Source organism: Mustela nivalis, assembly GCF_964662115.1.
Source record: "Mustela nivalis genome assembly, chromosome: 7".
Taxonomy (NCBI): domain Eukaryota; kingdom Metazoa; phylum Chordata; class Mammalia; order Carnivora; family Mustelidae; genus Mustela; species Mustela nivalis.
The window spans coordinates 2,763,901-2,775,151 of NC_139026.1; the positions used below are offsets into that span (position 1 = coordinate 2,763,901).

General features: G+C 63.0%; 1 protein-coding gene across 5 annotated transcripts in view; it reads right to left on the bottom strand.

The window, feature by feature from the left end:
* Positions 1-11,251, bottom strand: part of TBC1D22A (TBC1 domain family member 22A) — a 299,948-nt gene that overhangs the window by 270,193 nt on the left and 18,504 nt on the right. For all 5 annotated transcript variants that reach the window (XM_082739616.1, XM_082739615.1, XM_082739618.1 and 2 more), the window contains 3 exons: positions 11,119-11,175; positions 9,820-10,160; positions 4,669-4,845 (listed from right to left, as the gene is read on the bottom strand). In XM_082739616.1, coding sequence (XP_082595742.1) covers positions 4,669-4,845; positions 9,820-10,160; positions 11,119-11,175 — 575 coding nt within the window. The remainder of the gene's footprint in view (positions 1-4,668; positions 4,846-9,819; positions 10,161-11,118; positions 11,176-11,251) is intronic.

Here is an 11,251-nt window from a genome sequence, read left to right on the forward strand (position 1 = left end):
GGGTATGTCTTTCACACCGTCACAGAGTCGAGCTGTTGTAAGTCAGGGACTGTGTGTATAGATAACGCCCGTGCGGCGTCATAGCCAGCACAGAGTGAGGACCCAAAGTGGTCAGAACCACGGAATTACATGGCCACACTGCTCTCCCCGGCTCTGTGTCCCAAGTCCCTGACTCTGTGTCCCCAGTGAAAGGACGCCTCTCCATGTGCACCAGAGGTCCCCTCCTTACAGCCCAAGGCTCCCACTGCGCCAGCTTGGCCGCCCTTGTCCCAAGTCCACCCGGCTTCATGTCCAACCAGCTGCCAGGGCCCCCAGCCTGCCCTGCAGCCCCGGGGAAAGGAACCGCCTCATCCACCCACCCCCCGCCCCCACCCTCCAGCCCTCCCCAGTCTACTACCCAGCTTGTCCTGCACTCCTATCCCTCGCCCTCCGCGCTCCCAAGGAGCTGCCGGCCCACCCAGCCCCAGCCCCACGCTGCTGGAAGCACCCCGGCCGCAAGTGGGCCACAGCTCTCCCTCCGCAGAGGACAAACCACCTTGGGACTCCGTGCCCAGCTGCGCCTCCAAACCTCCCAGCGGCTCCGCGATGAGCTCCTCCTTCTGGCCTTCGGAGCCCTCAGGACCCGTTCCTTCCTACCTGCTGTCCTGCTCGCTGTCCCCCACCAGGCCGAGGCCTCAGCAGCCAGGTCCAGGCCTTCAGCGTGGGAGCCCTGTGGCACCACCGGCCGCCCCGGAAGGCCAGTCCCCACCTCCAGCTCCACCCGGGGATAAGGGGCTACTCCGGGGGTCGTGGCTGACGGCTCACCCACAGCGGCACCCCCGGATTTGCGCTCCACGGGCGCCTTAGCACCTTCTGGGAGCTTCTGGAGTACTGAGTGTGCGCGTGTGTGCGCCTGCCCGTCTCCTCACACCAGAGCGTCCGCTCCTGCAGGGCAGGGCTGGTGGGGGGGAGGGTAGTGTCTGGTTCCCTGCTTCTCTCCAGCGCCTGCACCCAAGGCAAATGCCCTGCGGATCCGGTTGAACGAGTGAACCCTGCGGGCACTTTCACAAAGGACCTCCGGGGTCCCGGGAGCCTGCAGGGTGGGCCTCGTTCCCCCAGTCACCTGCCGAGAGTGGATCGCACAGAGCTGGGCCTGGCGCCAGAGCCAGACGGCCTCCTCCTGCCACCAGGGGCCCAGCAGGGTTGTCCTCAGGCCGCAGGCCCTGAGGGGCAGCTACGAACCCTGGCTTCCAGAGTGCGCAGCTCCAGGGACTCCGCCCCCAGAACACTCTCTCCTCCCCACCTCCATCTACGCGGACACTCCCCAGCCTCGGGCCAGACTGGGTGCTCAGGCAGGGGAGCCAGAGGAGCCCGTGCACCCAGCCTCGCTTTCCCGGCAGACAGGGCTGGAGGCCCGGAGGCCCCGTGCCCTCGAGGCCACACCACGGAGACGGGGCGGCTCCACAGGCCTCCGGACCGCGTGTTCTGCCCCCGGCCCAATCCCGCTCCCACGCACAGATGCACGCGATAAAAATGAACGCCTCCGAGTGTCATTTTCTTGGGCTTCAAAGCAGCAGCCTTTTGCACGAGTAAATATTGAGTCAATGCTAAGAGCAGAATGAGCTGTTAAGTTCTATTTGCTACTCTCATCCCCAGGCTCATAACAGAGCACAAGCTAAACAAAGAAAAACAGCTCTCCGCCGACGAGATGACATTCAGCAGGTAGAATCATTTCTGTGGGCACTTCTCACATCAGTGATTTGCTTCTCCAACATTGGCAAATATTTGCCACTTATGTCTTTTATGTAATGTGGAGATAATATATTCCACTGTCTTCCAAGGCTATCTTAAATGCCTTATAAAAACAGGCAATTTACTGGCTATGTTTCCTCCTGCCACTAAATACAAATCCAGTAATTGTTTAACTTTGAAAGCTTTTTGGTGTGAGATTTGATACTTAAACAGAATGCCAAAGACAGAAAACACTCGTAATGCCACCGGCCCAACAAAAGAATCTTACTTTTGACTATTAATCCCTCCTGCCCATGCCTACCCACTTTCCCCACGGGTCTTGAAAGCTTTGTTCTTAAAGAGGATTTCAGTGTCCACGAGTTAGTCCGCTGATGACATCCACAAGAAGACCACGGGGCTCAGCTCCTGACCCAGAACTGCAACTCCTAGCAGCGGATCTTGTCTTCGCCAACCGCCTCCGCGCCCCTGCTGTCGGAGGCCGCGCGCCTCAACCACCAGAACACATGCAAACCGCCTTGACTCAGCTGCGACCACACAGTGACCATGCGCGTGGTGCTCTGAAAATCAAGGTCAAGGGTAAACAGGCCAACACAAACAAATAGGGCAGACGACTAGCACTGTTCAGCGTTGACTGTGTGCTGGGCCGCTCCTACGCATTCTATACACATCTCCTCCCAGGCTCTGCACACGCAGCACGGCTAGCCCCCCTGGGACACGAATGAGGACCCCAGAAGCACTCCCAGGCTTGCTCCGCTCACAGGGCCAAAGAGCGCTGAACCCGTGCTCCCCACCAGTGGTCGTCCTCAGAACCCCCGCCCTCCCTGCACGCTGGGACCTGGCCTCCCCACACGGCCCCAGGGGTGCCTGTGTGTTGCTGAGGGACATGCTCAAACCCCACGACTAGACTCCCCAAAGCCTGAAGCACCTGACTTCCCAGTGCCGTGGGTGAGATCTCCACTCCAGCTGCTTGCCCCCCGACCCACATTTCGGGACACCCGATGACCATCACTAGTCTCCAGTGCAGAGCAAGGATCATAGGTCCAAACCCACCGCAGGGACACAAAGTGCGGAAGAGGCCAAGTGCCCGTCGGGAAGGGCGGTAAAGGCGTCTGTGCGGGCCGGCAGGTGTCTAGCACTAACACGGGAAAAACGCCATGAGGTTTGAAGTGGGAAGCAGAGCAGCATCTCCACATGGAGGGGGCGTAAGCAGACCATATAAATGCACAGACCCCAAAGCGTGTCTCCACACACGACTTCTGAATTACCGCAGGACGACAGTCCCTCTCCGGGCAGAACGGACAGCCGCCGTCTCCAGCAGACATCCATCCTCAGCAGCCACGCACTCCTGACCAGGAGGACCGACCGGCTCCGGGGCCTCTCACCACGATGACAGGCACCACAAACCTCACGGGTGACATTCCTGCCCACACAACCAGCCCGAACCTCACTGGGAGGTCAGGAGACAGCCCCCGCTGAGGGGTGCCGCACCACAGCTGACCTGCCCTCCTCCAAGGCCCCAACACCCAGGGACAAGGGGCACACGGGGACCCCTCAGCTGCCGGGGAGGACGGACCAGGAGACAGACACAGCGGATGTCACTGGGACGACTAGCACGAGGTGAACGTGGGCCGTGAGGCGGTCGGTGCACCGTCTCGCTGGGAAACGGCCTGATTCTGACAACAGTCCTGTCTTATGCGGACAGTGTCTGCGCTTAGATAACACAGGGATGCTCTCAGGGGCCCAGGGATGCAGCGTCTCCAGCGGACTCAAACGGTCCGGGGGAAACACACAGCCACACGAGTGCGCGCGCGTGCACACACACACACACACACACGCACGCACAGTGAAGGTGGGGCAAAGCGCAAACTGCGGGTGAACGGACACAGGAGTCGCCTGTACTACTCTTGCAACTTTGTTCTAAATCTGAGGTTACACCAGAAGGAGAAGTTTAGAATGTCACGTGCACCCACCGTCCCCAGAAGACGACGCCCGGAATCACGGGAAGGAGGGAAAGCCGGGCGGGGGAGAGGGAGCGCGACATGTTCTACCGGACAGCCGCCGCATGCACGAGCAAAACAATCAGGAAAATGAGAATGAAGAAACCTTCGCTAAGAACCCTCTGCGCCCAGAGCCGACCGACTGGGCCCACCCTTCGGCCAGGCCGGGCTCCGCCTCCACCGCGCTCCCCGCGGGCGGCCCATCCGCGTGCCTCGGGTGCCACCTGCTGGCGGAGCGGGGCACTGCACAGCCTGCCCCCACCCCCTCCCACCCACCCCCCGCCCTGCCCCCTTGCCACCCCTGCCCCTGCCCTCCACCACGCGTGATCCCAGGACCGCGGCCACATCCCACCTCCCGGAGAGCTCCCCCGGCCAGCAAGATGCCCGCGGCAGCATGGCGCTCCACGAGGATGAGGTGTGCAGCTTCGAGGGGAACTCCAGCAGGCGGACCTGGAGGTGGGCACCGGCCTCAGAGCCTGGTGGCAGCGCGGCCCCACGGCTCCGGTGACCCTGGAGACCCCTGGTGACTGTACCGCCCCCTGCTGGCCTGCCCACCCACGCCCTGCCTTGGCTCCCCAGGTGCCGTCGCACACTCTACACCAAGGAAGGTACGAGGTCAGCAGCACACAGGACCCCAGTCACCAGCTCTGTGCCCCCACGAACACTCAAAAGCAGGGACGTCCACAGGTCCGCCCTGCAGGGCCAACCCAGGGCGGCTCCACAAAGCCTAAGGGGTTCAACAGCGGCATTAAGGAAAACAGAACAGAAAAGCCAGACCAATGGCGCTGGAAGCCCAAGACCAGCACTCAGCTAACGTAAACCTTAAGGTCAAATGGTCAACTCTGTGACTCGCGGGCAGGACCACACAAACAGACCACCTGACAAAGCACACGGCACGCAGGGGCACAGGCACGCGCGCCCTCCGCCAGCGGGGACTCACCGAGGTCTGTGTTGGGGCCGGCAAGGAGCTGCTTGAACTTGTCGAGCCGCGAGGCCTCTCGTTCACTTAACGCTGAGCTGCTGACGGCACTGGGGTCAGACGTGCCACCCAGGGCAACCGTCACCGAATGTGGAAGAGACTGGGAGCGCTGCAGAGGGACAGTGTCGCTGGCACTTTCTGCGGAGAGAGAGAGCAGGGGGTGAGGACGGCCTCCTGATGCTCCCCGTAAGAAGGCGCCCACGTGCGCCACTTTCTCCTTGTGAATGCCACCATGCCTCAACTGCCCCCCTCCCGTCACGGGACAGCGCAAACCTGGCTTACTGGAGCAATAAAGCAAAACTAGCGAATGCTCAAGAAGTTCACTGGCCCCAGAGCATTACTCACTCGGGAAACAGACATGCCTCACCCAAAAGCAAGTCGACAACCAGAAATGTCCAGACCACCTCGGGGTGCAGGCCTGGGGGCTCCCCTGAAGCAGGCCTGCCTGGGGGACACAACGCCAGGACCCGCTGGTGTACAGCAGGGATGACGCTGCCTGTGGGGCCCGCCGGGCGTGAGCACAGAAGGAAGCCACTGAGTCACGTGTGGAAGGACACAAGCCCACAATGGCACAGAGGACTCTGCACCCCTCAGGTCTCCCCAAGCCCTGTGAGGGAGCTGGGCAGGGACCATGACCAAAAGAAAGCACAGGAAGCTAGAGCACACAAAAGTGGGGTGGGGGGTGCTAGAGGCAGGGGGTGCCCAGGACCCCCCCCCCCGGCACCACCTACCACCACACCCAAAGGCCCACGAACAGGGACATGCAGGCCGAGGTGAAACCCTGCATTAAATCCAGGAACCCGGGCCGGGAAGAGCCACAGGAGAGAGCCCAAGGTCCCACACCCACTCAGAAAAAACTACCAGGGACCAACAAGGGGCCCACAAGCAAAAGGCGGGGACAGGCTGCATGGGCCCAGGTCTAAATCCCCCCAAAGGGTCACCTCTTCCAAAACTGGAATTTAGAGTAGAGGGAGAAATGGACTCCAGGAGGTGGGACGAGAAACAAACAGGCGGACCAACCGTGCAGGCTCCCGCGCGCTGTCAGACCCCACCAGCTCCCTCCTTCCTGCGACTCACGACCCTAGAAACAGAGCCTGGAAAGGCTTCGCACAGAAACCCTCGGGCTACGGAGGAGCACTATGGCCCACAGCCTCTGGGCAGAGTCTGGCCCACTTAAGCTTCCAGAAAAGCCTAAAGAAGTGGGTGTGCAGGTGAGAGCAAGCCCAGCCCCTCCTCGGAGCCTCCCCAGCACCTGCACTCGGGGAGGCCCGGGGCTGCGGTGCTCAGACCGCCTGCGCCCCGCCCTCGGAATCTGTTACTCCGCTGTGAGTCAGGATTCCTTCCTTCCTTCGGAAAGACGATGATGGTAGGAGGGCGGTCCCACGTTCTACCGCGGAACCAAACGGGCTGGGTCTGACTTCTCTGCCATCTCAGAGAGTATCGGTGTCACTGCGACACGAATGGACCACTTGGTCCGGAGCAGAGCACACATCCAGTCCCCCTCTAAGATGGGACAGGCGGGGTTTGCAAGGCACACTGATGCCCCTCCCCACCGAAGAGGCACGTCTCCCTGCTACTGTCAACGAAAACACATCAGCGTCCCCGCAGCCAGCGTCGACCCAGGAGCCACTCACCGCGGCTGGGTCCCCACCAGCAGTAGAGACAGTCCTCCCCAGCCGCGCCCACTGAGCCCTTCGCAGCCTAAGGCATGGCCTCACCATTACGCCAGTGGTGCCCTAGACCAAGCAAAGTGCACCTGACTTGAGGTACAAAGGCACAGACTCCTCAGACAGTAAGAAAGTCAGGGGAGTCGGAAGGTAGTCAGCAGGAGGCGCGGGGGAGGCGCGGGGGAGGCCCGCCCGAGCGCCCTCCCTGCAGCTTCCTACCTTTCAGGCCGCCATCGACCCAGGGCTGGAGGCCAGAGTCGGGGGCAGCTGGCAGGTCCCTTGGACACCGCCACGTGGGGTGACGTGAAACGCAGCGTGCGGGACTGTGAAGATGACAGAGCACCGTTCCTACGAGCCATCACACGAAACAGGCCTGGCCTGGGCCTGAGCCGTGGGGCCGCTGCAGGGACGAGGGTGGGGCAGGACATGGAGGTGAGCAGAGCCCAGTCACCGGGCCCCGGGCTCAGTGACATTCATGTAATAACACGGGACACCAAAGGGAAACAAAGGTAATGGGACATGGTCTCTGCCTTTAGGGAACTTGCAAACCATGCAGACGGGATGTGCAATCGGGCCCAGCCCACCCAGCACCTCCCCTCAGCCGGGATGGCCTCCCCTCCTAAACCTGGACCCTCCCCCTCCTGCTAACCTTAGCCATCACGTCCTCCCTGAAGCCTTCCCTGACAGGCCCCTGGCCCTCCTCAACAAGACAGAACCGGGACTTCTACCCTTGGGTGCTTCTGGGTCCACCGCTCCAAGGCTCCATCCCACCCACGGAGGTGGAGGACTGGGACCCCTGCGTCTCCCCACTAGACTGACAGTCAACACATCCACACGGGGCCCAGTCCAGTAAGAACAGGACTGACGTGGTCTTAGGCCAACATCAAGTAAGCCATCCCGGTGCGTAACAAGCCACCCAGAGAACTGAACACAGGCCCAGGATCTCTGCCCACCTCTGCCCACCACCCGCGGGGTCGGCTCCCCGAGAGGCCATCTCGGGCTCCAGAGAGGCCCTCTCCCCCTCAGTCCTGTGCGCCGTGGGCTAGAGTCCCCGGGGGGGCAGCCCTGGTCTCCACCTACTTCACGCCAGGCACACACACTCCCTGCCCCAGATGGGACCATGGGAAAAGTCCTAAAACACGGCCTCATGCCCCCTCAGGGTGGAATCACCCGCGGAGAGGTCTTGCTCTCCGTGGTGAGGCCAGAGGCTAGCAGCAGGCCCCCGGCGTCAGACGCCATGGACTCGAACTCCTGCCCCACCACTCAGCGCGCCGGGCGAGCCACGTGACCTCCCCGTACCCGCCCCAGAAGCTTTCTCCTGCGGCGGCCGCAAAGTCGCAGGGTCTGTTCGCAAGAGGGCCTGCGACAGTCCTTGCCCCACAGTGAGCGATGGTAAATGCCAGCAGCCGTCAGGACACGAGTTGCTCCCAAAGGAAAGACGGCTAGCGCACAGGGGGGAGGAGGCGCAAGACAGACATGGTCGTCCGCCCCCTTCCCCAGCACGAGCCGCTTGGAGCATCCTTCCCCTGGCTTCTATGGGAGGGAGTCACCCCCAAGGCTCCCCACCCGGGCTGGAGGCAGCCCAAGGGCCAAATGCTGGGCAGCCCCCAAGTCCACACACTCAAGTCCTACCCTGGATGGGATGGGGTCAGGAAGCAGAGCCTCAGGTTCAGAGGAAGTCATGCGGCTGGGGTGCCCCAGTGGGATCGGTGCTGCGGAGAGTCACAAGACAGCTTGTTTCCCCACAGCTGCAGTCTCCCCACAAGACAGCTTGTTTCCCCTCTGCAGTCTCCCCACATGAGGATACCGTGAGAAGACAGCTGTCTGCACCCTGAAAAGGGCCCTCGACAGAACCCAACCACGTTGGCCACCTGACCTCAGACTTAGCCTCCAGAACTATGAGACAGAACTTTCTGCTGCTCCCACACCATCGGCCTGCAGTACTCTTGCCACAGCAGCCCCCAGCCTCCCAGAACGAGACTCTGCCCTCAGCCGAGATGGCACACCCCCCCCAGCAACCACTCGGATGATAGGTGCCCCAGAGGCTCTACCCAGGCCCCAGAGGCGGGGGCACAGCAAAGGGCCCGGGAATTCAGGGCACCGGCACACATGAAGAGGGACGCGGCGGAGGGCACCGGCCGCCAGGGTGCACAGGCAGTGACTGCCTGCGCCACGTCCGTCTTGGGGGTCCTCGACCTACCTGCAGAAGCCCTAACCAGATTTTCATCTTCAAGCTCAAGTACTTTGAGGTTCAGCCTATTTTAGAGAAAAGCAGTTTAGATTCCAATATGAAAACCGGAGGAAGGAACGCATTCACAGCATTCCCCCTACAGAGAAGTGTGACGTTCCCACGTTAGCTCCCGGGAAGGCAGAGGGATGGATGGACGCCAGCTCCGTGCGTCCCAGCAGCACACGCTGAGGCAGCATGAGGCTCTCTTCTCCCCTCTGCAAACCAGGGCAAGCCCCCAGCCCCGAGAGACCCTGGGAGAGGGAGTCCGTGAGTCTGCAGCTGCACAGGCCGGGCCCTCTGCCACCATGGCCCACGCCGCCCCCCATCACCTCCCTGACGCTCACGTGTCCCCGCCGCAGAGGGCGTCAGGATGGTCTGACTGAAGATTACGCCCCAGCTCCAGCCTGCTGTGACCACGCCCCACCTGTTTGGACCCACAGCACTTGTCACCTCCCCGCACACCCCAGGCCTCCCTACTGATCGCATGGGCGCCTGTCCCCCCCACCCCACAGAACACATGCTCCAGGCCAGGGACCTCCTTCGGGCACCCCAAGCCCTGAGAACTGTGCCTGACCCATCACAGAGGCTCATCTGCTTTAGGTCACAGAAACCCCCAAAACAAAAAGAGCAAAACTAACAAGCACCATCTCCAGGAAGGCCACCAAGCACCAGGCATGGGAGTGCAAGACGCGCGCTGCTCCCACCCTTGAGTTTCTGACCTGAGCGCGGTGCCTCCACACCCCAAACCCCGCCTGCTAACGACTGGGCCCACGTGCAGGTGCCCTGGGGAGAGACGTGGCGGCGGGGGGGAGGGGGTGGTCACTGGCAGCTGCCGAAGGAGGGGCAGGCTCTGCGTGTGCAGCTGGCCTGACCCCGCAGCTGGAAATGTCCCGCCTGGAACAATCGAGGCACACTTAGAGGGGAGACACGGTCCCCCGGGCCCGGTGCTCACCGTGGCCTCTCACGGCCCACGCACGGAAGCCGCACACCACGCCCCTCCACCTGGAGCGGAGGAGCACTCAGCTGGGGGCACCAAGAAAAGTCCGCGGCTGCCTGGGAAGGCCTGTGGACACGCGGACCCAGCCTCCAGGGCTTCCAAAGGCACGAGCCGCTGTGGCAGACAGGACAGAACCCCTCTAACCGCCCACAGGTAGACAGGACCCGAGCCCCTCTCCCATCAGCCCTGCACGTCACCTCCTCGGGCCCCCAGCCCACCTGCGGGACAGGACGTGTGGCTCTCGCTGACGGACTTCACCAGCCGGAGGTCACCGCTCGGGACCGGAGGCGGCTCTGCCGAAGGCTTTGGCTTCTGCTCGGGGCCCGGCGCCTCCCGCCGCTTGTGGCGCTCCTGCCGCTCGCTGTGGTTGCGCAGGACGCGGTTGGCCGTCTCCATGACCACGTCGGTGTTCAGGCTCTCGGCCGCCATGGCCAGGAGCCCGTCGTCGTCCTCGCCGGCGTCCCAGGCGTCGCTGGTGTTGCTCTCAAACTCCTGGAAGGTGCTGACTCTCTTGGCCTTCACGGGCGTGCTGGGCGCCTTGGGCGCGGCCTTGAGCAAGCTGCGAAGCAAAGGCACACCTGTCCTCTCAGGGGCCGGCGAGGACGTGCCCCGCGACCGGTGGGAAAGGAGCCCCCGGATGAAAGGAGCACCTTCGCGCTCTCCGCGTCACCGGAGAGGACCTGGGCCCCCGGGGCGCTCCACCGGTGACGGGCTGCCCTCGTCTGGTCATGCTCTCGGGGCTCTGGGATCGAGTCCCGCAGCGGGCTCCCTGCTCAGCCCTGCTGCTCCCTCTGCCTCCTCCCTCCCCCCACAACAGCCGCGTGTGCGCGCGCGCGCTCTCTCAAGTAAATAACAAATCTATAAAAGAAAGAGGACTCGTAGAGTTCAGTGGCAGGAAAGAAAGGCTCTCAAGGGGCCGTCCCGCTGAGCAGTCTCTGCTCGGTGACAGAAGCCATTCAGGCGGAACCCCAGCACTGCACAGTCACGGCCTTCAGAGTCCCCAAACCTGCCATGGGCCGGTGCCCACCAACCTCCGGAGGCGGCCGTGGGGGTGGGGCAGGGCAGGAGCGGCTGTTCCCACCCCCCAGGCCTCTGGCGTCAGGACTCGGACACAGCATGCCTAGAACCGGGGCCCCCACAGGGGGTCCAGGAACATCCACCAGCACAGGCCATGCGGCCACACCTCCCTCCTGTGTGCCCGCCTCTGGAGGAGCCCAGACACCGGGCAGAGAGCGCAGTGGAGGGCAAGGAAGCTGAGTGCCGCGCACAGGTCCGGGGCCTGTCCCCACCCCCCGCCAACGAACAGGGTGCCGGGCACATGCTCTCCTGCCCAGGCCACTGCACTCCGGGCTGGGCTTCCTCCTCCGCCGTTCTCCATAGGACGAGCCCTGCCAGGCCCTGACACGTGTCTGCTCACGGGAAAACTCCTTCCTCCGCTCAGGACTCCCAGGCAGCAGGCGGGTCACCACGGCCCCCAGGAGTGGGCAGAACGCGGCCGGAGCGCAGGCCTCACTTACGTGCCGTGTAGCAGCGGGTCGAAGGGGGGGTGCTGCGCGCCGTACACATGCTGGATGCTGTTTGGAAGGAAAGGAAAACTGGTCAGCTTCTCTCTGGCTTCCTCCGGCACCCGCCACTAACTCGGGGGAGGCA